At 39.3% G+C, this 27,964-nt stretch overlaps 1 protein-coding gene across 2 annotated transcripts; it reads right to left on the bottom strand.

The window, feature by feature from the left end:
• Positions 1-52: 52 nt before the first annotated feature.
• Positions 53-26,676, bottom strand: LOC113675675 (band 4.1-like protein 4). Of its 2 annotated transcripts, none has more exons than XM_027192273.2 (27): positions 26,338-26,676; positions 23,376-23,480; positions 23,080-23,122; positions 21,283-21,361; positions 20,826-20,870; positions 20,309-20,361; positions 20,135-20,208; positions 19,968-20,014; positions 19,563-19,650; positions 19,217-19,305; positions 18,812-18,875; positions 13,377-13,468; positions 12,909-12,980; positions 12,355-12,423; positions 11,840-11,889; positions 11,231-11,354; positions 10,663-10,767; positions 9,747-9,833; positions 9,531-9,590; positions 9,359-9,412; positions 8,858-8,950; positions 8,023-8,127; positions 7,280-7,390; positions 6,407-6,636; positions 4,887-5,100; positions 3,963-4,059; positions 53-2,976 (listed from the first exon to the last, which is right to left on the bottom strand). In XM_027192273.2, the coding sequence occupies exons 1-27, from the start codon at positions 26,416-26,418 to the stop codon at positions 2,884-2,886; spliced, it is 2,424 nt and encodes an 807-aa protein (XP_027048074.2). In that variant the 5' UTR covers positions 26,419-26,676; the 3' UTR covers positions 53-2,883. The 2 variants fall into 2 exon arrangements, with proteins under 2 accessions (XP_027048074.2, XP_089059035.1); XM_089202909.1 differs by having other exon boundaries at positions 3,996-4,059; positions 26,338-26,598.
• Between the last annotated feature and the right edge of the window lie 1,288 nt (positions 26,677-27,964).

Here is a 27,964-nt window from a genome sequence, read left to right as displayed (position 1 = left end):
CATGTTATCTGAGTATACCTTTAACAAATACAACTGGAATAACTAAGGCTCATTTCTCAATTCCAATTTATTTACTGCCATTTAGAACTTTTTAAGTAACTTTTCTTCTTCTGAAAAGAAGTTTTAAAACAGAAAAACACTTCATGCTGAACACAACGTTTTGAAAATTTCAGTTAGAGTCGAACCAAGTCAATTGTAAGCGTACAGATTCCATACATGTATCGGTTATAACTTAAATGGTCCACTAGTTTTATCAAACTCAGCACTCCTTGATGCGTAGTGGACCATTCATTTTCAGACTGCAATTGCTTGCGATTGAAAAATCTTTCAGACTTAAGAATGGATAAACTACGAACGGAATCAACCGTAAGTGCTGCGCTGTGAAGACCGAATTAAATTTGATTAGAGCGACAACTAAGGAACACCATATGCAAATATTACGCTTGAAATGATTCGATCGTAACGAAGTTAAAAGTTGGCAGGATAAAAATAAATATTAAAATGGAAAACTAAACGTCAATGACTTGTATGAACGCATACGATTCAATTACCAGTGTTTAGGGAGCTAAGTACCCATAATATTTGGGGAAATATTTTTTTGCATGGAGCAGAATTTCCGAACACCTACTGACTTGAAACTATTGGTTCTGCAAGGGAGACAACGAACAAGAGGGAGTAACTGGAATGAGGATTGGATGGAGATAAATTAATTGTAAATGACAAAAAAAACAAAACAAAACAAAAAAAAAAAAACTCGGCGTGCATCCACTTGAAATGGAGGTTTGCGTCGATCGCTACGAGTTTGTAACAAGACTGGTACAGAAAAAGAACTCTCGTTAACCCCAGCCACGTTTCTATCAGTACAGTCACTTAATATCATGATCAATAAAATGTGACTTAAAACTATTTCGTTGCATTACGCTTAAAAAGTAAAATGCTATTAAAAAAATATGAGGCCATACTACATCCTGAGGGGAACTCAAAATATATATCACAATCTTCTCTGTTACTTGTATACACGTGTGCGCACTTACCACTCAGTAAAAAGTATATTTACAAGCAATGCGTGACTAAGTTTTGATTACAAGTGGATAGGCATAACATTCATGGAGATGTGAGGTTAGGAAAGCCGAGCCCTTCTGTGTGCTTTCGCTTAATTTTTAAGTTTTTTCTATTATCGAACTCATTGTACACAGCGTTCATAAAGCATTCAAATCATTCTAGACCAAGCAACCAAATAATATTATTGTAGAAAGCAACAAAGGGTGAATCCACACGAAAAGATTGCGTACAGTCGAGGAACTCTCGATTGAAACTGGAGCACCGTTTTTCAAATTTGATTTTCCCGGCTTTCCTCGCCCGACACCTTTCAAAACTATTCTATAGTCTTCCAGATCGTGGATACCATTCTCCACTCTATCATACGAGCACGGCGATCGCTAGTCGTTAGAAGCAAACTGTACAAATACTGAAGACTAAATAGAAACCACGTAGCACGCTACTCAGTCTCAAGCCAAATTGAAGGAGTTTGACTAAATTAAACACAGCCAATGAAAATACACCGACAATCCTGAGACGCTGTAGGACATATTGTCTCAGGGTGCGGAAAGAGCGGGAAAACACAGTTTAAGTTGAACAAAGTTGCCATCTAGTTGGCTAAAAACACAATACCTAAAACTCATCGGTGAGGGCAAAATGAGCGGCATTCAATAACCCATCAGAAGTTTGCATTCGTAAACATGCTCCAAATGCGAGCATCTCGTATGAGACAGTCTTTACAAATTGTACAAAGACAGGTAGTCGAAAAATACATCTTATTTGATGTCCATAAAGACGAGGGAGATAACACTTAAATAACACAATAAAAACATTTTCTTGTACATATGTACATTTAGAAGGATATCTCCAAATAAAATAATTTAAAAAAATATATCAATGCATCGAGCGGGACAACATGCCGACGAAGAATTCTACAAAAGCGTCTCATGAACTGACACAGGAGACTATTCAATTTAAAACGCAAAGATTTGTTTAAATATAGGCAATTCATAAACCCAAAGTAGAAAATTATAAAATATCGAATTTTGAAAAAAGCTTTCTGTTGATGTTTCGTGTAAATCTAATAGCTCCATGCTTTACCTTCAAATAACACATCTCGAAAACAAAATCTGCGCACAACATAAAAAATATAAAAAGAATTTCAATGGTGTTCGAGCAGCCATGATTCGCAAACATTTCAGGCGCACGATTGATTTTTCGCTCGTAAGCTTATAAGTAAGCACACTGTAAAAGATTATGAACAGATTTCGTTAAGACTGACCATAGATATTAAATTAGGGAAGTGTCAGTTGACAGAGGAATATCAAAACATGAGATATTTTTTTAAAAGTAGGGCAAAGTCTCTTTGGCGAATCTCCAGTGGTTATGATCTTAAGCAACGATCTCGTCGCAGATCCTAATGTTCAGACAAAGGTCAAAACTTCGCCTCGCTGTCTGAATTGTCGTTGATACAATAGTTCTTTGGTCAGAATTCGACATCAGGAAAAGGTGTCGCAGCATTGAAAACCTTGCTTCAATTCTGTACCCTTAAACTAACACTTGCATTTAAGTATAAACCGAATGAAAGAAAGCTTTAACTGCCCTTTGTAAACATTCAGTACCCTAGGTTCGAATAGTTCTGTTTCTACAAAAATGTGTCTGGAGATCCTTGCCAATAAAATGTATTGCCCCAGACAGGTAACTGAGGAACTAAAAATTCGACGCGTTAAAAGAAAGTTAAAAACAAATTTCTTCCCGACGGGCCTCTGCTCGAACCCATGCTGAAGCGTAACCTTATTTCCAGGCTCTGTTTCCAGGCTCTGTTTCCAGGCTCTCTCGGGCTAGCTAAAGGACCGTCGACTTACTGCTGGGCATAATATGAGACGGGCTGGGGTAGTAATACGAAGGAGGGTCTCCTCTCTTTGAAGGACCGGACACCTTGAAAGGAAAATATGGGACAACGTTGAAATAGAGATACACGCTAACACTACCAGGTACTGTGGCCTACTCTGTAGGTTGGTGTGGTGCGTAATTGTTCCGTATAGCTTCTCTATATTTCTTTGTAAGTATGTAGAGTGAATTTGGTGTTTCATTGAGACAATATCCCACAACTAATAAGTCTGTCTATTCTCGTCACCTGTTTCCCAAATATTTCACTAATATCAAGCATTTAACCCTTTAACTTCCGTGAGTGACCAAGACATATCTCCTCACAATACCAGTAAAATGTTAGGCGGACAAGTGATGAGAATAAAGAAAATGACAATTAGGGGATAATTGGTTGATGTTACACCACATTCTCCGAACTAGCATCATAGGAACTGTTTGGTAGACAGTAAGGAGAATTATGAATAAAATCTTGGTAGTAAAAGGGGTTAAGGGTTAAGATCCCTACAGAGCTTCACTAAAACGATTAACAAACATTTCAGTAACACAGTGCCAACTTAAAATTATTTTCCTTTTACTAAACATTAGCATGCCTGCGTTTCAAGGCAAGTTTTGTATCACATCCATTTCAAATCATTTTCACCAAACGATAAAATTTCCATATCGTTTGAATACACTGTCAGGTAAACAGGTGAGCAAATGAAGGAAAATTATCATCCAAGAAAAAGCCTTGATTTAAACAGCCTGAAAAGAACTATATTACAATAAATGGTTTGAACACGGGGGTAACGTAATGGAGAAGTCTGATCGTCTGAGTGTTGTTCTAAGAAGGACCGCTGTGGGTGGAAGAACCCGACTATTCTCTTGACTCTGATGATGACAGGTTTTCGTAAAGTTAGTCACTACTCCCGGCAGCAGTCCTTCTCAGGACTACACCCATCCGGACGATCAGACTACTCTATCACAGTGGACTGTAAGGCCATCAGTTGAGAGAATTTTATTTCAGATATTGCAGTTGATATGATTATAGCGCTCACCACCTCGATGTAATCCGTAGCTGAGTACTTTACCGGTGAATTGTGATGATTTCGACTTGTTCCATTCAGCTGCAACGCCGCCTGATACATGACATGGCTGAAACAGGCAAATACACATATAAAAATTACGAACTTACAAAAGAGAGGCTTTGCTCGATGTACACGACGCCGAAAAAAAAGCAGTTTTAAATTTGATCAACTCTAGGAGGAGTTTCTTTCCATTTTTGAAAAATTCAAAGTACGACGTAAAGGAGACAAAAAGAATGTAAAGGAAAAAAACTTGTCTGTCTGAAGCGCGAAAGGCGGGAGACTGGGTTTGGTTCTAATTTTGCATCTGGTTGGCTGAGAGTGTTGCGCGAGATCTTTAGACCAATTGTGAAACTCAAATAATGTAACACTTTTCGATGGAGTGTCGGAAACCAAAACCAAAATAATCCCAACGGCCAATCAGGAGAAAGGAAAATACCTTCAAGAGCCAATGAGAACTAAAAGAAAAATTACCAAACTGCCTAAAGCGCGGGAAAACGCAGGTGACCAAGTCGTGATTAGTGTAAGTTTTGCATCTGATTGGTTGAGAAAGTGGCGCAAGTTTTCTAGACCAATCACAGAGCAAAGTAAAGCAAAATCAGAGCAATCCCGGATTACTTTCGGCACTCAATAGTCCATTTCACAGTTGTGTGCTTGGTTGCCAAGCCTTTGAACAGGAGTGAGGCTAAGGGTGACCTTGTTGTGATACAAACCTTGCTGGTTTTCAAATGTAAATTACTTTGTTGTCATGCTAACTAGATATTGGTCTCTATCACAATAAGGTCACCTTCAGCCTCACTCCAAATCAAAGGCTTGGCAACTAGGTACACAACTGTAAAATGGCCTATTAAACGTTGCTCCAGTTGCTCTCTCCACTCTAAACAATAAAAATCTTACTTAGGGATACGTCCTTGATTCCTCGTGTCGTGTATGATCACTCCGTTTGGGTACTCCACTTTCACGTACTGACCATCAGGGTTTCCATCCCTGGGTAAGGGAGCCTTTCGACTTGAAAACATTCCCTGCTGTTCTTGGCCAAACGAGGGTCGCCTTGGTGAGGAGTGGTGGCTGTTTGCACCTGTAGCAGACCCTGGTCCAGTTTGAGGGCCGCCTGAAAAAACGAAACATTGAATACCTTGACATCTTTTCTTAATTATTAGATAAGTTTAAGTTTACACACGTTTTGATTGGTTCTTACCTACGATCTATTGGAAGACAAACGCATGGATGACGTCACCTTAAACAACATTCTGTTTTTTTTTTAAAAATAATATAAAACAAATAGATTTCATGTTTCTGTGGGTCTGTAAAGAGGATGTCAAATTGTAGTTATAACACCAATGACACACTCAACTGCGCTTCGTGAGCCACCTATTTGCTTCTATCACATTTTGTCGTCATCTGCCATCTACTACTGAACGTATTAGATGATGACGTTATATACGCGCTTACTACTTAATTGATCATAGGTGAGCGCAAATTCAACAACATTCAATTATAAGCTGAATTATAAACACATTTTGACTGGTTCTTTGTTATGATCTACTGGAGGAAAGCCGTACCGATGACGTTACCATAAAACGTTTTTTTTCTTTTTCATTATATAAACTGAAACTGATTTCATGTTGCTGTGGGTCTATTCATTCATAGATCAGAAAAGACGTCAAAATGTGGTAAAAACGTCAGTACCACATTTGCCAATGAAGCGCATCTTTCATCTACTACTGAACAGGACGCACGGCAACATAGAGTCCTTTTATAACATGTTGCCGACATTTGGCTGGAGAACTTTAACTGACTAAACCCCTGTTGTGGTCAATTAGCCAACAACAAGCTTATCTCGTAGGAAAGGTTGTGGTTATTCATCGTAGTGAATAACTATAAAAGCTAAGTCTTTCTGTCTCACGATGTAGTCACGTGTGATGTAGATCGTGACGTTTCGACTGCATACTACTAGTCTTCTTCAGGCCTGAAGAAGACTAGCAGTATGCAGTCAAAACGTCGCGATCTACACCACACGTGACTACATCGTGACACAAACGAAAAACTTAGCTTTTATCAACAAGCTTATCTTAGGCGTAATCGCAAACTAGTATTCTATCCTTTGACGTGGCAAGACTATCATACAGATTATCCCAAAAGAGACGACTACACAGAATAAGAGATGTACACCTCTCCTTACACTCGATACATTTTCAATCTATAACTCTGGAAAAATTTGTTGGAGATACTTTAAACGTGAAATCGTGTCCTAAAACCTACAAAATTGTTACCTGCAACCTCATTCCCCCATTAAGTCTTGGATAATAGTAAAATGCAAACTCTTCTACGTTTAACCTCCTCTTCGAAACGGGATGAAAAGTAGCAAAATGCACTGAGGGTCCTTACGACTGTTCAAAATGAAGCACCTTACTTACCTGGGCCATGTTTTGGAGGTGACACTGAATCCGGACCTAATTCTAACAACACCTGTGAGCCCTTAGGAGCTGGAGGAGCTGACATGGCTGAATACCCTGATTCACTGGACTGATATCCTAAGTGACTATGCCGGTGTTGCCGATGATGGCGATGTTTTCCACCACTTCCTTCCTTGACTCGGGCTACCGCCACTCGCGAGCGGATTACGTCCAGCGCTGGAACCATCTCCCTGCAAGTAGACAAACAAAATCGCATTAAGCTCGTATGAGTGATTAAATTAACGACCCGTTACCACGAAATCTGTTCACAAGTAAATGACATTTTTGAGAGAAAACTGAAATTAAAGGTGTCCAACGGTCTCCAAAGTGGATTCTTAGAAAATGTCGACTAACCGATTTCGTGTGAACTTACTAAAATGGAAGTCTCTGAATATTATTACGCGGCAATAGGTGTGAAAATCGACTTCTTCAAAGAAACTTTGACAGCACAGGCGGAATTGCATGTTGCAGCCGAGTGAAAGGGCATGAGTTCCATCAACTTCGTACGCACATTTTAACCTACTCTTTAATCTACACATAGATTTCCGACACTGGATTCGCTACATTCCACTAGGACAAGACACCCCTGTCTCCATCCAGTTGTAGAAATCGGTTCCAGTAAAACTGCCGGAAAAATCTGACGAAAAGGCAGTGGGAAGGGGGAGGGAACTGCGATGAACCATGTAAGATCCGTCTGGAAGAGCAGCCAAGCGGGCAGTCACTTCCTTCTACAGAACCGAAACAAGCGTCACCATGCAGCAACGCGAGTCAGTCTCGAACACAGATTTACTTTCTTTTTCGTTTACCTTTAGGCAATTGGTGTTGAGTACTTACGAGTCAGCATCGTCGCTTGTAACTTTACTATGGCGATGTCTGGACGCCGACCCGTCACTTCGGGCGTCTCCCTCTGATGTCCGATGTCTATGCCGGTGATGATGATGTGATCTGAAACGAAAAATCCTCCCTCTTAGGATAAGGATTTAATGGTTTTGCACCACTTTGCTCTGTGATTAGTCTTCCGTCGTTCTTTCAGCCAATGGGATATAGACATGGAATAAAGCGACCTTAATTCTGATTTGCCGTAGTGATAACTCTAGTAATGGTATGATGACAGTCATTGAAGAGCACCCGAAGGATGACGAATAAGGCTAAACAGGGAGGTCAAAGGTGTACAAATGAATGCAGGACAACCTTGAATCCATCAGTCTCCCTAGCAGCCATTCTTTGGAGAGTCACGCGATGCCCTCCCGAGAGAACTATCATAAAATACTCTGTCTGATTGGACGAGTCTCGCTGGACGAAATTGGTGCGAGAGCTTTCCAAGAACTGGAAAGCTCTCTGTGAGTGCTCTATTCGTAAAAAGGAATGTTGTTCGGTTGGAGGCAGCCCCTCTTTCTTGGTTGGAGCGTTGTGTGATATTCCAAAGAACGGCTGCAAAGTAGACTATGAACCTATCAAAGCCAAAAAAACACTTTTGACAGCTGCTGTGCCAAGAACAGAAGTCACTCGCCAATTTTTCTTAAAATAATAGTAATCCTGATTTCGATTGAGAAAGAACTATTGGTGATCAAGCTGACCTTTCCGCCTCGGAGCCGCTTCCTCGGTCTCTTCTACCGCTGTCACCCATATGATATGGAGCTGAATCCGACATCTTGCTAAAATCAATATTTTCTTGAGACAACCTAACAAAGGAGCAAAAACCTGGTGAGAATTTGGGACGGAGTCATTGGATCCACCTTAACTTTCAATCAAAGTGCAACAACCATGAAAAAAACCTTAATCTCAATAATTTCGAGGTAAATCAACCCGTGTCTTGCCTACTTTTCAATACATCAGAGTGTTAACGATACTTAAACATTTGGCTCAGTCCATGGACCAATCACTACGCTACGACAATCACTGCAAATAATAACTGACAAAGACAGGTTTCTAGGATTTGCACTTCGTCTGACAAGCTTCCTACTTTGAGGAGACTTGCAAGTATCACAACACTGGCTGAAAACAAACTAGCAATAGGAAATGACCCCAGCACAAATAATCACAGAACGTTAAGTTTAGAAATAAACAATATTGTTTATATTTTTTACATCAATGTTTGTCTTCCAACGAAGCCCTCACATATCTTACCCCCAATTTTTTTGGTCAAATTTTCAATTTGGCGTCGAAAATGAATCTGGAGACTGGTTTAGCTAAGCCACGCTACGCTCTACGATTGGTCCAGAAAACTCGTGCCACCCTCTCAACCAATCACAGCAAAACTGAAGTAACTTGGTACTTGCTCACTTGCGTTTTCCCGCGCTTCGCGCAATAAACCTCGTGGTATTTTCCTTTGTTCTGATTGGCTTTTGTGATAACTTTGTAAGTGGTTTAAGGATACTCAGTGAATATGCGCCATACATGTAAACCACTGACCTGTGCCGTCTCCTTTCCTCTCGACTGTAGGACGAATCACGATCGCTTCCTGACTCAGCTGAATGATGGCCTCTATGATGGTGATGGCGACATCTGAGAGAAGAGGAATTCAAATCAAAATTGACCTACCAAAAATCTGGCTGTTATATATGATACACAATGCGTTGTCAAGCAGACAACTTTGAGGAAGGGGTCAGGAAGGATGGGCTCACCTTTCTCTAAAACCACCCCCTCCCCCTCCGCTGCCTTCAGTATTAGATTGATTGCTAAGAGCAAGAAAAAAAAATTGCAGAAAGTTCCCTCATTGAAATCTGCTGTAATCGTCCAGGTCGTTATTTGTACAAAATTTCTAAAATGTTTCTTACGTGTTTTTCTTTCATGGATAACAATTAAAATAGTCTTAGACGCCCTTTAAAAAAAGTATTTTAATATTCACTACAATCATATTCTCTCTACGAGTATCATGATACAAAATTCAAAGCAAAAATTCAATTCCGACACCTTCTTCTTCTCCGTCTGCCTGTGTCGTCATCAGAAGAATACGCTCGCCGACTCCTGAAAACAGAACGTCAAATGAGAACAAAGCAAACAGTAAGAGTAACGAGGCTGGCTAAAAAGGAAATTGAAAAAATAAGTAGAAATAAAATAAATACAGAAAATCATCACGAAGTACCTTCTCCTGGGTGTGTCTGTTTCACTGCCGCTACTTTGTCCTGCTGATCGACGGTGAGGCCTGACGGCATTAAACACCAAGAAGAACAATGGTTAACGAACAAATCGTCATTGGTAAACTTGCAGAGAGTTATTTAGTACAAGATGTAAAATACTACGTGACGAGAGAGTGTATCGGGTAAGTTGTATAACAACTCAAGCACTTAAAAATGGTTACCTTGGAAATTTGGGTGACCTCTTCACTCGGCCAGATCCTGAGCTCTTCAGAGACCGAGGGGAGTCGGGGGCTGGCGTGTACAAGCCGCTGTAGATGAACAATAAGAGTTAAAACTGTTTTCCCGAGCTCAATAATTGTCACAATGCCGACAAACTACACTGTGTGGTTTTCGTCAGAATTTTAACTCAGAATTTCCCTTTTAACAACACCGTATGACTGTTAGGTTCAACAACTTTTATATCAAAGGCAAACAAGGAAAACAATTACAGTTTAAGCTACCTGAACTTGTCATCATACCTAACAAAAAACTGCTACAAGAAGTATTACTCAGCAGCGTGCCTTCACTTTCGTCTTAAAGCCTCTAACGATTGAACTTAAGAGCGTTTTTCGATTGGGTGTCAAAAAAACCAAAACCAAAGAAATCACAAAGGCCAATCAAAAGAAAAGACAGTACTACACGGAGTCGATTAGAACTCTAAACATAAGCAAAACAAAAATGTTTGAGGCGCGGGAAAACGATTGTCACAGTTGAGATGAATCTGGCATGTGATTGGTTATGATGTCGGCGTCAGTTTTCTGGACCAATCACAATCTCTCTCAAGACACCACTCTTTCGAAGTTGCTGATCCTGGCAATATGTAGGACGCTTCTTGCAAATAAACTTAGTTCAAGTGCGAACTTGGTCGTGCCAAAGACTTCTAAGATGGCGATGATCCGTCTGCAAGTAGAATCCTCCGAGAACCCGATATTTCTTCATCAAACGCCAGTGACATATGTTTCAGATCTCTTTTTTTTAATGTGAATTTTTGAAAAGAAGAATTTCAAATGTACACTCAATATTACAACCGACCCAGCTTATTCAACCAAACGGAAAGTCAAAAGTTGAGATAAGAAGAGAGAGAAAAAGTTCCCTTACCCCTGCATTTGAGCGGATTGTTCCCACGGAAGGGCCGGACCTTGATGTCCATCTACAGCTGTTGTATTACCATTTAATGAGCTTGGATCACCTTCAGTTTTAACCCTAAAAATAAAGAGATAAATAAATGTTTTGCGTACTACATAGAAGTGTTTTTATATTGAGGGGATTTAGTATTATAAACCGAACTATTGACGTAAATTGGCCACCGTAAAGAGCTTCAAGCGAATTCGAGCGAATGGAGGAACTGTAGGTTGTGTGTGTGTTTATATGCAGAAAATGGAGCTACGTTACTGGTGAGAATGTGGTGACTAGAAAACAAGAATAAGTTAGTTGAATGAAAGCGCTCGTTGGTACCGTGGGGATTAAGAGTGCCGATTTTAAAAGGTAAATTTTTGTTCTTGAGTTTTAATTTTTGCAGCCTTCCAAACTACCGAGATGTAGTTACCAACTAAGTTTATAATACTAAATCACCTTGTTACACTTTTTCACCAAAGCACCACAGTTTCTTTAGAATCGTACCCTTTTACTTTTACATTGAGAGCAGTTTAATAGAAGCAGTTCTTACCCAGTGCCATTAGAACCCGTAACTGGGACAGTTATAACTTCAGCTTGGTTGTCTGTTTGACTGAAACGTCGAATCTGAACCTGGGATGCACTAGTTGGTGTAGCTACTGAGACATTAGTTTGAACTGAAACAAATCAAAACAATCCCGCTTTAGGTTTTATCCACACACTTAACCCTAAAACCATTTTCGAGTGACTAGCACCTAACATCTCCTTACAATATCACCCCAGAATCACACATTGGGGTCATGAGAGTAAAGGAAATTATTACTACCTAAAGAATCTCTTGATTGACACACGGATTCTCCTTGTCGGTATTTTAGGAGATGTAAGGAGAACAGTATGGAGAATGTGCATACTGATGTTAGGGTGAAAAGGTTTGAAAGTTAATCTTCTTTTCATATGAATGACAACCATGCCTTTGTATCGCTTCTGCAATCACTTGCCGTCTTCAAACAAAGTTCTTGAACAACATTTGCACTGAGCAGATGTCAAGACAGAGAATTGAAATTCACATATGGCTGCGAACAGAAATTCAGTGAAATAGTCATTTGCTCTACTTCTTGTTTCCTTACAGAATCATTTCTGGGATCAAATGAAGACAACATACTTTTTTCTCCCGATTGACTGATCCGTCTTTCGTATCGTTTGCTGGGTTTTCTGAAACGCAAAAAGAAGTCATTTCAATTAAAAGTTGATTTTTTTTAAATATCGACAAATGAACCTCTTCAAATGAGGAGAATTGAACAAAATTTTTGAGCCAATCCTATGGGAACTTAACTTCTTCACTCCGAAGATCTAAACTTACATTCACCTTACTGTGTGCCCTAAATTTCTTATACTGTAGTTGTGGCTAAAAGAATTTGTCGTCATATCAAGGAGTATTTCCTAGCTGATATTTTTCTTTCACCAACCTGAACTGTGATATACCTATTTAAAAGTCAGTAAAGGGAAAGCAAGCTTGCTGTGGAACTTAATGAATGGGTTGGTGAAATGAAAGACTATCTGTATTCCTTTTAATCAAATCTTCAAGTTCATGATAATTTGACTAACATTAAGTGAACTTCTTCAAGCACTTAGAAGTAGTGAAATGCACCAAAGCATCACCTTAGTGGTAACTCATACCGTTTCACTTGCAGATCAGGCCTTTGAATCTTCTTACCATCTTCCAATGCTTCTTTCTGTGTCCTACCACTAAAAAAATAAGCATCACAAAAAGTTGTTAACCACCAAAACATAATTAAAGGTAAGAGGGTACAGTCTGCACTCAAGTCAAATAGCCAATTCAGCCATAGTTTATCCCAGTTGCTATAGCATGAAGTTACTAGAAGTATTACGACTCCCCCCTAGATGGGATGCTTGTCCAACACAGGTTAACCCCAGGCATTTCCTCAGCTTTCCTTGAAATTTCACTCATACTCATTTATACTCCTGGGTGGAGAGACACTGTGAGGGTAAAGTGTCTTGCCCAAGAAAAACAAAATGACCTGGATACATCTTGACTTGAAGTCCAGGTATCTCTGTATATCTGTATATGCAACTTCTGTTGCATTTTCTGAGTGAAAACAGCCTTTCTAGTCTATCTGGCATGGTGCAGATTGGGCCTTAAATGAAAACTCATAAAACTTCCAAAGTCATCAGTTATGAATGTAATATTGTAGAGACATAGACAATTGTACCTGTATCTGTATGAAGAACTTATCCTAAACAAACCACTATTGCGACGATGGGAGGTATTAGCTTTGTCTAACCTAGGGAAAAAAAATCACATCTCACAAAGTAAACCACTTTGAAATGAGTTAACATGTCAGAAATAGGAAATTTTAGTTACAGTTTGATTACAGGTAATTATTGTTTGACTCAAGGTGTGGTCACTTTGGATGTGGATTGTGGTGATTTCCGTGCATACGGTAGGGGAATTCCTTAGTGAATAAGGTTGACTAGCTGCTATTAACAACATAAATCATTATTCTCTGGTGCAACTAAATGGCTCTCAACAGCTGTGATTGATCAGTTCCCCTCTACAAATAGTCATTTTTTCCTAAAAAAAAATTATGCATTCCTTGCTCTTTCACTGCTTTTATTACTTTTAATAAAATACTTATTTGTTCAAGATTAGTAAATTTACTGATAAAGAGAAAACTCACCGAAAAAATGCATGATGCTCCACACAGCATTTCCAAAGATGTTTGCATGCTGTCTTGGTTGGAAGATAAAACTTAAAGGTATACTCCCTTTCCTATAATAGAACAACCCTTACATTAGTAAGTTGTCACCTTACATTATTAATTAAGCTGTTGTTAGCTATTCTTTCCATTAGAGATTAAACTGCAAGGGTGCCAACTGTAGCAAATTATCATGCAATCTGTGAAATTTTGATCTCATAATTCTTTCATGTTTAACATTATGCTGAGTAAAAAGGGCCACTTTTGCACAACTTTTGGTGTCTCGGGATCTAAAGGAGATGGTCTTGTAATTCCAAGCAATGACCTAAGTTTACACTTGCTGGGAAACTTTCACAGACAATAGTTCCTTTGTGAGCTTTGTGTTCCCACAGCTGACCTCTGAGTTGTGCATAAAGAGACTTGAACAACTGCCAAGGAAATTGTGTGGAATTTAAAGGAAAACTACTCCTGCCAGTAAGATTTTTTGGAAGGAGAAACCTTGACATTGTAGTGTCTTATATTGCACTACGAGTATGCGCACTGGGTTATTATTACGAGCAGGATCAGAGAAGTAGAAGTTTCCATTAAAAGAGTTCAGAATTATAATCGAGGATTCCATAACTGGCGACGAGGATATCCCAAACGAGTTCACCTACAACTACAACTCAATTTACAGTCATTTCGAAACAACTACATCGGATAAACAATGGAAAAAACAACATTCTTCTCACCACCACGTGCGCTGGCCGCCATCTTGAAACTGTTTTGAGGTGAAAATCCAGACTTCTCGACTCAGTTGAACAATAATATACGCTCGCCACAGAAGATTCCCCGGAAAATTGCATCACAAGATTACACCGAACGATTACACAACTGCTGAAGCGAAATGGCGAATATTTTACCTCCATTTCCTCCATTCGCCGTACATGAAGACGACGCTTCAGTCGGTCCGCGTTGGAAAAAATGGTTGAAGCGTTTTGAAATGTACCTCGCTGCTCATGTGGTGAAAGATCCGACACGCAAGAGAGCGCTGCTACTATACTCCGCTGGTGAGGAAGTCGCTGACATTTTCGAAACACTTCCAGACCAGGGCGAAGAGAAAGAATACGACAAAGCCGTAACCGCTTTGAATGCTTACTTCCAGCCCAAAGTAAACAAGACGTACGAAATTTACATGTTCAGAAATGCTACCCAGAATCCTGGTGAACTACTAGATTCCTACTGCACACGGCTCAGACGCCTGGCTCAAACCTGTGAGTTTGCCAATGAAGACGAAGAAATCAAATCACACATAGTCGTCTCTTGTTCATCTTCACGACTGCGGCGAAGAGCTCTACGAGAAGATATGAATCTCAAAGACTTACTTGCCTATGGCCGGGGTCTAGAAATGTCTGACAAGCAAGCGAAAGGTATTGAGGAGCACGAAAAGTTAGCCAAAGTATCGCCAGTCCAGACAGAAAAGCGAACGTCCGAAAACAAGAAATGCTACAGATGTGGCGAACACTACCCTCATAAAGGGCGACCTTGTCCAGCCCTGAAAGAAACGTGCAAGCACTGTCACAAAAAGGGTCATTTCGCTACAGTGTGCAGAAGTAGATTAACTGCCAAGAAAGTCAACACTGTGGGTGAAGGAGATAGTGATGAGTCCACTGATGAAGAATACACCTACCGTATCACTCTCCACTCCGTGCGTGACAAGGCACAACCATTAACTGAAGTTATCATTGGAGAAAAGACAGTGAAATGTCTTATCGACTCAGGAGCGGGAGTGAATGTTATTGACACGTATACTTTCAATCAGATGGAGAATATTCACATTTCACCTACTTTAAAGAAGATCTATGGCTACAGATCTTCCGAGCCTTTGCCAGTCGTTGGAACGTTCGAAGCCAACATCAAGTCGGGAGTGACCAACAAATTCAAGGTCGCACAATTCTGTGTCGTTGACGGACAGGATGGAAACCTGATAGGCTATGAGACGGCAACTGATCTCGGACTGCTGCGCATAGTAAACAGTGTATCAGCACCTCAGGTAGATGACGTCGTGGGGGAATACAAAGATTGCTTTGAGGGGCTGGGGAAGATGAAAGATAAAGCTGCGAAATTACATGTCAATAGTAGTGCAAGACCACTTGCTCAGAAGTTCCGTAGACTACCATTTCACGTTCGCGAACAAGTCGAGGCTGAGCTCAAGAATCTAGAGGAACTTGACATAATAGAACGAGCTGAAGGACCGACTCCCTGGGTGTCCCCGATAGTGGTAGTTCCAAAGAAGACAGGAATACGCATATGCGTCGATATGAGAGCGGCCAATCAGGCTATAGAACGGGAACGACACCCAGTACCTACTGTAGAAGACCTGATCGTTGATCTGAATGGATCCACTGTGTTCAGCAAGATAGACTTAAACCAAGGCTATCACCAACTTGAGCTGGAAGAAAATTCTCGAGGCATTACTACTTTTGCCACGCACATTGGTTTATTTCGATACAAGCGACTCACCTTTGGAGTCAACTCAGCAGCTGAAATATTTCAGAAGTCTATAGAAGAGGTATTACAGGGAGTTGAAGGTGCAAGAAACATATCTGACGACATAATAGTGTTTGGCAAGAACCAAGTTGATCATGACGAGGCTCTACGAACTGTTCTTCAGAGAATGAGAGAGAACAATCTAACTGCGAACCCTGACAAGTGTCTGTTCAACCAATCATCCATTGACTTCTTTGGCCATCACTTCTCTGCAGACGGCATCAGTGTAGACGACAAGAAAATTTCATCCCTCATCAATGCCAGTGCTCCCAAGAATGCAACTGAGGCACGCAGTTTTCTTGGTTTGGCCCAGTACCTTGCACGCTTTATCAAGGACTTTGCATCCATTTCCGCTCCAATCCGTCAACTCACACACAAAAATGCCAAATGGGTGTGGGGCCCAGAAGAACAACATGCATTTGTTTGTCTTAAGGCTCGCATGGCAACTCCAGAAGTCATGAAATACTTCAACCCCTCGTTGGAAACAGAGCTGATCGTTGATGCCAGCCCTGTTGGACTGGGAGCAATTCTCACACAATTAACAGCAGATAGAGGAATGAACATTATAGCTTATGCAAGTCGCTCACTCACTGATTGCGAAAGCCGTTACAGTCAAACCGAAAGAGAGGCCCTTGCAGTGATCTGGGGAGTTGAACACTTTCACCTATACCTGTATGGATCATCTTTTCGCGTCATCACAGATCACAAGCCATTAGAAACAATTTTCAACAACCCCACCTGCAAGGCAACTGCGAGACTTGAAAGACTACAGCTGCGCCTACAGCCATATGAAACTACAGTTGTTTACAAGCCAGGAGCAGACAACCCAGCCGATTACATGAGTCGTCATCCTGATCCCAAGCGGTCACAGACCCCCCGTCATTTATCGAGAGTTGATGCCTATGTCAACTTTGTGATCACTAATGCTATGCCATCTGCCGTTACCCTTCAAGAGATCAAAGATGCGACAGCAACAGATGAAACATTGCAGAACCTGGCAAGGGTGATAACAACTCAAAAGTGGCACGAAGTCGGAAAGGATGTCGGTCAGTACCAACAGATCAAACAGGAGCTGTCAGTATCAAATGGTGTAATTCTGAGAGGAACCCGCATAATAGTTCCTGGAAGACTACGACAGCGAGTGATTATGTTAGCCCACAGTGGACATCAAGGCATCGTCAAGACGAAGCGTTTTCTGCGAGATTCAGTCTGGTTTCCAGGGATAGATAAAATGGTTGAAGAAATGGTAAGAGAGTGTCTACCATGTCAAGCTGCAAACCATGATGCAAAGCCGGCTTCTGAGCCTCTACAAATGTCCCCACTACCACAAGGTCCGTGGCAAGAGCTATCCATGGATTTCTGTGGTCCTTTTCCAAATGGAGACTACTTGTTAGTCGTGACTGATGACTTCAGCAGATTTCCAGAAGTTGAGATCCTGAGGTCAACATCAGCAAAAGCAGTAATTCCACACCTTGACAGTATCTTTGCTAGACAAGGAATTCCCAACATAGTAAGAACTGACAATGGTCCACCTTTTAACAGCGAAGATTTCCAAAAGTTTGCCACTCACTTTGGTTTCACTCATCGCAGAATAACTCCTATGTGGCCCAGAGCAAATGGGGAGGCGGAGAGACTGATGAGAACACTAGAGAAGGCAATTAGGACAGCCGTCATAGAAGGCAAGAGCTGGAGGCAAGAGCTGTTCACCTTTCTTCGGCAGTACAGGGCAACCCCCCACAGCACCACAGGAAAGTCTCCATCTGAATTGTTGAATGGACGAAAACTCAAGTCCACATTACCTCAGATACAACACGATCTGGCACCTCAAGAGGTTAGACAAACCGATGCCAAGAGAAAGACAGAGATGAAAGAATATGCGGATAGGTACAGCCATGCCAAAAACACAGACCTAAGCGTTGGTGACAAAGTATTGCTAAAACAACCCAAGCAGAACAAGATGTCCACACCATTTAAACCTGAGCCACTTGAGATAAAAGACAAGAAAGGAAGCATGATTACGGCCCAAAACGCAGAACGCACTGTAACCAGAAATGCGTCATTCTTCAAAAAGCTGCCTTCCAGCGTACCAGTACAACTCACTCCAAGTGACGAGGAAGAAAAATTTACACCCAGCATTGAGACAGCTGAAGCAGCTGATGTAGCTGAAGGATATCATGAAGCAGATGAAGCAGTTGAGGATGAACCAGAAGCACCACCTGCACTTCGCAGATCGGAAAGAACAAGAAGGGTGCCTGAACATTTCAAGGACTAAGTAACTTGAACATTTGCCTGGAACATTTCAAGAACTGTGTAACTTGAACATTATTTGGACAGATAGTCTAAGGAACAATATGTTGAGTTTGTTTTTGTTCACAGTGACATTTTCATAGTGACAGTTACCCTTCTCATTCTTAGAGGAAGGGAGAGATGTAGTGTCTTATATTGCACTACGAGTATGCGCACTGGGTTATTATTACGAGCAGGATCAGAGAAGTAGAAGTTTCCATTAAAAGAGTTCAGAATTATAATCGAGGATTCCATAGACATGTCATCTAATTTCTTTGCTAATGTACACAGCATAATCAAATTTAACCATTTAACAACCTTTTTGACCTTTCAATAAACAAAATAGTTAATTTGTGTAATGGCTTCATGGAACTCCACTGTGATTACACCATTCCGGTATGGAGGTGTAAACATATTTATCTTAACTTTTGAAAGAATGAACATCATTCAAGCTGTTCAAGAATTCAAAGTCTTATCTTTTTACTTGGTAACCAACAAGTTTATTTCTCATATAGTCTTTGGGTTAAACATCTACCAAGAAATCTAACTAAACTGATAGAATCACTTCATAAAATATTTGTAACTTTGAAGAAGTTTATCACCTCTTTCCCCTTAACTGTCAAGTAGAACTTCTTTCCTTTAAAATCAACTTTTTCTATTTTCGACCTACAATAGAAAAGACAAAAATATCAGTGACAGAGTATGCAAACCACCCCACTCCCCCCCCCCTCCACTACCACCCAACCCTCTAAAATTCCAGTTTTGCTTTGCACTTCCAGTTTCTTAAATGAAGGTACTTAAATCACCCCTTTTCTTAAAAGCTTTCTGAATTAGTAACCTTCACTAGAAGGGGAAGGTTGAATATTTCTACAAATGCATCATCAAACTAAAAGTCAGAGAGAAAAAAAAACATACTGCCCAGAGATTTCTGTTGAATACCCAAAATCCTGCAAACCAGAATTAAACTGCAATAAATCTGCAGATTAAAGTAGACACATTCCACTTACCAAAGGTAGGACCCAACTCGAGTCTTGTTCTTGTAAACAGCCACTCCAGAAGGTTTGAGGGCAATAAAATATTCTACAAAGTCCTCCCCCTTGGAGAGAAGAAGTTAATCACATTTTCAAAAGTTGAAAACTACATGTACAAGTTAAAAGAAAATGTTTCTTTTGTTGTGACACAAATGTGGAAAGATTTGTCTCCATAAGGAATCAATCCTCAGACTGTTGGATTCTGTACACTGAAACTCTACCAATGAGACTCAGAGACTCTACTATGAGCTGAACCATTACAAAGTTCTTCTGTAATTCTGCATACTTTTAGAATCAACATGTGTTTAAATATATCACTTACCTTCACTGGATGCAAGTCAACTCCATACATTTCCAACCACTTGATTTTATCAAGATACATAAACTCTGCTACAGATGGAACCATATTTCTGGAGTGAAAGAAAATAATTGTATTTGATAAGGAATTCTCTCTTCTAACTGTTTTTATTTATCAAAAAATAAGCCACAAGAATGAAGAGTTACATCAACCGAAGACAAACCTTCATGCTATTATTTTAAATGCATATTCTCATCACCAGGTAGCTGGATAATGAATTGATATTGTATGGAGAAGTTACATCTTGATCTCTTTTAGAAGTTAGAGAGGTAACCATTTATCAAATCATTCACCAGTATAAATTCCAAGAATAAAATTCATGAACCAAATATTTTGCATCATTCAATCAAAACAATTTTTTAATCTTACCCAAGCTTCTTATGTCTGTGGTAAATCTTGCTCTCCAGCTCCTCAGTCTAAAAAGAAACCAAAAAGAAGGCATAACTTGTGAGAATTCACTCTTGGTGTTGTATATCCTAATATGCAAAGAGGTCAACACAAGAAACAGCAGTCTTTTGTTAAGTATCAGTACTTGCCTGATTAGGAAGAAATCTAAACTCCGATACATAGCCTATGGTGTGTTCTATGGGGTCATACTCTCCAAGTTCAGCTACAGGAAAGAAGAAATAGCTTACATTTATACCCTACCAAAAATAAAAGAAAAAATTATACTTAATCTACTACATGTACTGTTGATTTAAGGTACTCACACTGAAGACTGTATGCTGACACTTCAGCAAGAATGTTTGTTGAACATGGCAACCTAAAGAGACAACAAAACCAACAATGCAAGAGAATTGAACATCATATCAGGATCTTGCAGAGAAGTTCACTGTGATCTCTACTTTTACATCATCTCAAACTCTAGGCCTGACTTGAATAACATGTCTATCTGTGCAGAACCAATGGGTACGCAAGGGAGAAAGAGGACGCAAAACAAGGAGACACCTGACATATCATGTTTCAAAAATGGAAGAGTCCTAGGAAAACAATTTAAAACCGATTATGAAAATTCTTTTGCCCTTCACTTCATTCTCAGAGTGCACTGCTATAAAAGTATAGTCCAGATATCCAAACCTACGGGATCTTTCAAGCTAATCAATTATTGGGTCCCATGAATGTTCAAGATAAGGAACTCTGCTACACATTATTATCATCACAACATACATCAAACTGAGAAAAACATTTGAAAGAAGTGGCCTACATGTTGTGTTGTAATTTTCATACCTTCCCTGGTAGATGTCTTTCTTGACTTGCAGGAAGAACAAGTACCTGAAAATTGTAAGGAAAATGAGAAAAATATTATCAGGCTTGTAAGTAACTATGTTGTAAGAAACTTGTGACTAGTACATCTAGCTCCTTCAACTTTTTGCAGTAAATTTTGAAATCAGTCTAGTGGGGTGATACACCTATGCTGTAACTCTGTGATGAACCTTCCTTACCCTGATCAGCTTTAGATGAGAGTGGAGGAGATTTCTAAGAGACTGGAAGAGCCAAGAAGTGCATCCAGTAGCAAAGTATATAATTTATGAATCATAAAAACCCCATGAATGATATCTGCCCAGGCATCGCCATACTGCTAGTCAGTGAAATACCTATGTTTTTTCTTACCAACGTGAAAGCTTGAATCTAGACCTGTTATCAAAACTGTAACAAGGAATAAACTGGTAAAACCAGAACTAACCGGGTCAGTTCTTCATGAAGTCTACAAGGATCAGCTGCATAGAACTTGACACAAAAATACAGCAAATAAGGAGGACCAGCTGAACAAAAAAACACACACAAAATTAGAGTATGATACATATTACACCATGAACAGCATGATGCCAACAGGATTGATTTTTTTTCCTGTGGGGTAGCAAACAAAAATAATACCAAAAATGATAATACTAGATTTAGAAAATTATAATAACTATGTATCATTACTTTAACAGGGTTTGAGCTAGTATTTGATCACTGGGGGACAATTTGTCCCCTTAGAAAAAATTTTGGAGGAAATTTTCATCTTTAGGGGGACAGATAAATTAATTTTTATTTGACATTTTCTTTTTTTACATTCATACAGGCAAGCCGACAAAAACATTTTTTTTAACTGATCCTTGTAAGACTTGTAATACAAGAAAAGTGATACAAAAAAGAAAAGTTATGTTATTGATGTCAAATTTCTTTTTCTCGTCATATTTAAACAGAGGATCAATGACTATGCTTTATACTTCAAAACATTACACAGCAGAATCTCGTTCCGGCATCGCCTTGTAAACTTCAATTCCTTTCTTAATCACTGGTAAACGTAAATGTACAATTCTTCAGTTGGTTCTGGCCCAAACATCAAGGGCTGTAGAAAAGAGTTGCTGCAGAGTTGAGGTTCTAAAATTTGTACACCCTTCTGCCATTGCAAAGGGGTTTGTCTTCTTAGATTTCCGACAGAAATAGCAGAACATTGCCTCTTTTTCATAGCGCAACCATGTGTGATCTCGCGACCAAGTTTTCAGGAAAGTTCGTGATTTTTTTGGTTTCCTTCGATCCTCATTCGTTTCTTCCTGATTAATACACTGTTCTTCTTCTGTATCATTTTTCTCTGATTCACTCTGGCTTTGATTCCGAGCGAAAAAGCTTTCTAATGTTCGAACACGTTTTCGATGTGACATGTTACTGCGCTTTTCACAAACATGCGAATTTTGAAGTTCAAAAGCCAACTGACAATTGGGTTTTGTCGCTGCCGTCAATCATCTTAACGGAACTCTTAGGAAACAAAATTTTACTTTCACAGGTTCAAAAGATCATGGTTTGTGATTTGTCATTGGTGGATTTCAATCCGTTTCGTGTGTTTCTGTGTTTCAAGGTTCGTTGCTTGTGATCGTAATTATGATTGAGGGCAGCGAAAAACGTAATTGTGAAGGCGGCTTTTGAACTTTTGAGTTCGCATGTTTGTGAAAAGCGTAGTAAAGATTGCCACGTGCGTTCACCACGCTTGGTTGAGCATGAGACATATGTGTTCAGTAAAGTGTGACTGAAACGTGACTTTAAAATGAACTTTAAACGTGCAAGAAAATATACTTTCCACGTTCTGTTTTAGCTTGCAATTTCTGAACCGAGATAAAACTCTTCGTGTGTGCTTCCTTTCGAGTTTTTTCCCTAAATTTTGAAGGGGACAAATTGTCGCCTTGACCGTTTTTTTAAGGGACAATTTCAATTGCAGTGCGGGATTGGCGCAATGGCGCGGCCTGGCTCAAACCCTGACTTTAAGATTGTTATCAATACCATTATAGTTGTTACAATAATCATTATTATCATTATTATCATTATTATTATTATTATTATTATTATTATTACAATGATGAGACCACTGCATCAAAAGAAGAAGCATGAACTGAATAACAGGCAGGGTATACAGTGAGAATTAATTTTTCGATCTCTGATGTATAACAAACACCCCAAACAGGCACATTATTAGTACACATACATGATGCTTTACACTTACCTGTTAACTGTTTTACCACTGGTTTCAAAGGATCTAACCATCTCTGAAATAAGTTTGAAATAAAAACAAAACAACTTTTATCAATTTTTCACCATGTTTTTGAACATCTCATAGAAATTGTTTTTTAATGGTCAATTTTAGTAGTACTCTACTCTAGCAAGAGGAGGAAGGACAACAGCCCTTCACATAATAGCTTTAAAAATGAGGGGAGCAGCCAAAAGTTGAGAGTTCTTTTCTGTGGCTCTTATTATAGATCCATGGCTGAAAAAGTTCATTCCAACAAAGAAAGAACATACCGACTGGCTGTCCCGGTCAATATAGCGCAGTCCAAAATAGTCTTTTTCCAGTACATTGAGATGTATAAAGACCTTTTCTAAGACTTCCTCTCCTTTAGTCTTTTTCTGAAAAAAAAAAAAAAAAAAAAAAGTTTAGTTAATACATTTTAATAAAAAACTTTTTCTTTCAGAACTGAAATATAATCAATTACAACAAGGGCTCAATTGCATCCTTTAATTTTATAGTAACCAAAAGATAATATCATCCTCAGTGGCTTCCTCTATCCAAACTGGAATTCCCAAGTTGCAGAACAAGGCAAGACATATGTAGGATACTACTCCTGAGACTTATCATCCAAAGATATTACTTCAAGTTGACGTGACCAAACTCCCTGAGCAGACAGAGAAAGGTGAGAAAGGGTCAAGACCCTCTTAACCCTTTAACTCCCAAGATCTCATCAGTAATTCTCCTTACTGTCTTCCATACAGTTCTTTAGATGTTAGTTTGGAGAATTTGGTATTGGATAAACTCATAATCCCCTAATTCATATTTTTCTTTGTTCTCATCACTTGTCTACTTGATATTGTATTGATATTGTAAGGAGAAATTCTGTCTTGGTCACTCATGGGAGCTAAAAGTTAACCCTTTACCCCTACGAATGACTAGCATCTAATTTCTCCTTACAATATCACCCCTGAACCACACATTAAGGCCACAAGAATAAAAGAAATGATCACCAACTAAAGAAGCTTTTGATTGTTAAACAAATTCTCCTTGTCAATATCATGGGCAATGTGTAGAAAAAAGGGACGGAAAATATGCCAACTGATGTTAAGGTATAAAGGGTTATGCCTTGGGACCCACATGCAGGTAACTCTGCATTTTTTCAGGTTTTCTTAACAGTCCACTAATGTCCATTTACATTCCTGTGTGAGGAAAATTCAGCAAAAGTAATGTGTCTTGTGCAAACCTCTTAAGCTAGAGGCAAGATTGCTAACCACTGCACCACACCACTTCTCCCTGGCAGGAAGGTCCAAATACTAAATTATTAAATTTAATTTAAAATATTGAATATGAAACTCATTGATAGTGGCAGGATGCAGTAAAACCTTACCACACTCATACCAAACTCCATAACCCTCCCTCCACCACAGGACATGGATTCCAAATTGTCTGGTCCAGATTAGGACCATTTATACAGTCAGCTTATGCATAACTCAAACTGGAACACTTATATGGGCACCACTTAGTAAGCTGCCGAGGGCTTGTATAAATGGTTCACATATCATGTCTCATGGAGTTGTGCAAGCAGCCATAAAGGTGGCAAAAGCATACAAGCACAATACAGGTGTGGGAAAAAATTATGTTTGCTCAGTGTAAGTTTGCATCTTACATAGGCCACAAACAAGCTGGGACGCCATTTTACACAATGTTTTGCATCTTATTTGAGCTGCCATTAATATAGGAAATGCTCAGTAACCTTGTCTTACGTAAGCTGTGGCTTGTAAAAGTGAAAAAAACAAGGTTTGTATGGTGAATTTGTGTCCTATGTTAGCCGCAGATTATTTTCCTTGTATGTATGTGACATTACAGTCATGGCTATTTACATTAAGAAATTACAGCAAAGAATAAAAATTTCCCAGAAGAGAAAATGATCTTGTGAAGATCTAAACATATCTTAATATGTGTATTTATAACTACATAACCATATATTTAATCAAGAGAGAACAAAATAAGCATGTTGCTAAAACTTTTTTCTCGGTGCTGCAGCAGGTACATTGAGTTTTTACAAACTCTTGAAAACCGAAATGTCTAATTTACTTCGTAAATTTTCTGGCCGGGAACAAAAAGAACAGCTGCAATTAACCACGCAAAAAAAATACTAAACAGTCGATTTTCAAATACAAAGCGAACAATCGTAAATTATTCAAACCATTTAGGGATCACTCGGTGATAATTAGCGTGATGCTGAATTTTTTATTTTCAGTCCACTTGATCTCACCGCTTGTTTGATTTATTCATGAATTTTAAATAATCCACGCAGGAAAAAAAATTATCAACAGGTCAACGAATTATAGTTGATCGCAGTTAGAAAGAAGTTTACGAGCCAAAGAACCGGTCGATCTCGATGTCTGAGATATTATATCTGAGAATAAAATTGATGCAGCAATATCAAAGTGTTGTTTAAAAGCGAATGGAAGGCCTAATATCTTTAAGTATCTTTTTGAAACGACAAGAAGTAGGCTTATTTATTGGTAAACGAGGAGAGTTTAATTAATTATTCTCGAGAATGTTGCTCCACCAAAGCTGAACTTATAGCTTCGGGTAAAATGGTGACGATAATAACAGATGCGAAGCTAAAGCATTCACTGAAACAAATAAAGCAACCAATTTTGCTGTAATTAGGATGTTCCCTAAGGAACACAAATCTTCTTATCACATCTGATCTTATCGAACGAGCAGCGAAATGAAATCTTTTAGTTCTAAACTTACAATAACGCACGAGATGAGATAAAGCGAACAGAATTCGAACAGTGTGAAAGGATTAACAGGACTCAGTAGAAACCCTTGATGATGTCAAAGTTAAGTATTTTGTATATCGCAAGCTCTTACAATAAATTCATTCGAGTAAACATTTGTGAAAATCATTCCCACATGCTGACAAGAATACATGCCTAAGTAACTCTCTGATCATCTATTCCCCGAATACAGCTTGATTCAGACTTTTCACCCCCGTAATTGAGGCAGAGTGTTCTCCAAGAGACCTTTTGCGTGTAGGCTAATCCAACTCCTGAACCAGGTAATTGCACGCAAAACCAATGGTATATTCGATTGAAGCTTCGATAAACCGCAAACCCGTTGCACTTTCTCCAGAGAATTGCGCTTTTAAAGATAACGCGTGTACAATAAAGTAAACAGCATCTAGTCAAAACAATTTAGAATCTCCTCCAGTGTTCTACCACAACAAGTTTTTATACTCACTTGAATTTCGACCGGGTGCTCACTCTCATCCAAAAGAAGAACATGGCAAAACCATTCGGCATTGCCTCCAAGGCAAGACATATTCCAATGCACTTAACCTTCACCTCATCACCTACAAATGGGTCCCTTAACTGCTGCAGTGTTTATGATGTCATGTCCGTTCACACACATTAACAGCGCATTTCAAGTACCAAGTAAAGAACTTCTCTGTTACTAATCATGCAGCTTTCGAGTGAAGCTCTCAAAAACTCTATCCTTCATAATATAACCCTGACACCTCCTTATTTGGAAAATGGATTAACGCAACTTCCGTTACGAACACAAAGGCTGGAGAAGAGCAATCAAAAGATAAAAACGATACCCTTTGATAGAGTCGATTTGCTGCATTCTAAAACATAGATATTTCTCCCATTATTCATCATTTATTTCAAATTCCGAGGGACACTTAGAATGATAATCTCTTGAGATTTGCATTTTTACTATCATCCTGAAACGATCAGTGTACAAAACAGGAAGTGGGTTTCGCAGCAGCCACAAACTCCGCATTCCAAGCCGGTAGACGATTCACAGCGAGTGAATATTACACGTTTTAAAGCACTTTTTCGGGAAAAGGCTGTATACCGGACGAAGAGCTAAAACTGAAAACCACACAATTAATATTAAGGTGTTTTTTGTCTTTGCAAAGCTTCCAAGAGTTATTAGAGAAGCAAGATGTGTGGGCGCACGTGAAAACGAGACATTTTACATCTTTTGTTCTCGTTTTACATGACGGATATTAGCCGTTTCCTAAAGTAGTAGGCGTAGATCCCACACACACAGACAGATGCACAGATAATTAACTGCATGCCATAGACTTACTAAGACAAGCAGCAGAGTTTAGCTTACCCACAAAGATACTCGATAGCTTGCAGGTGTTAACCAGATTTCATCTGAGTAAAATGAAGGAAAGAACAATTTCTAGGAGCCATTTTCTACAAAGAAGGTTTTCAGAATTTTTTTCCCCATAGCATCTTTTTCAAAGTTCAATGCGTATGGTATAGAGTGATTCAATAATTCATTATTTCAAGTGAAATTTTAAAACTGAACAATGGTTGCAAGCAAATGATAATTATACAATTGAGGAGGACGATATCGATGAAGAACTTGTCAATAAAATGAGGAGAAGATTAGTAATCTAAAATGGAACTAGGAGGGAGAAATGAAAGATTTAGGGACCGATTACTATTTATCGCCTGCGGCAGGTTGTGGAGTTTCGCTGTGACAATAAAATTTACCCAATCCTCCCTACTGCTCTGTAGTCTTCGTTGATTAATGAACCCCCTCATTGGCAGTCAATTTCTATAGTTCCCCCCCCCCCCGTATACTATGCTACCGACTACTGACCCTTCCTCCCTTTCCCCCCGAAAACCATGTAATCCCCCCACAGGCGATGAAAAGTGACTGGTCGTTATTCATCTAGAGAGGGGAAGAAAAATTAATTCAACTCAACATGATTTTATGCATAGTAGAACCCCGCAAACATGAAATCCCAAGGAAAACAAAAAAATAATTCGAGTTACCGGGGGGATTCGAGTTAACTGTTGTCGAGTAAGCGGGGTTCTACTGTGTTATAAAAGCCTTGTTTGTT

Source organism: Pocillopora damicornis, chromosome 4 (genome assembly GCF_964200805.1).
Source record: "Pocillopora damicornis chromosome 4, jaPocDami1.2, whole genome shotgun sequence".
NCBI lineage: Eukaryota > Metazoa > Cnidaria > Anthozoa > Scleractinia > Pocilloporidae > Pocillopora > Pocillopora damicornis.
Note: the sequence above shows the minus strand (reverse complement) of the source record. Positions and strands in the feature narration are given on the sequence as shown.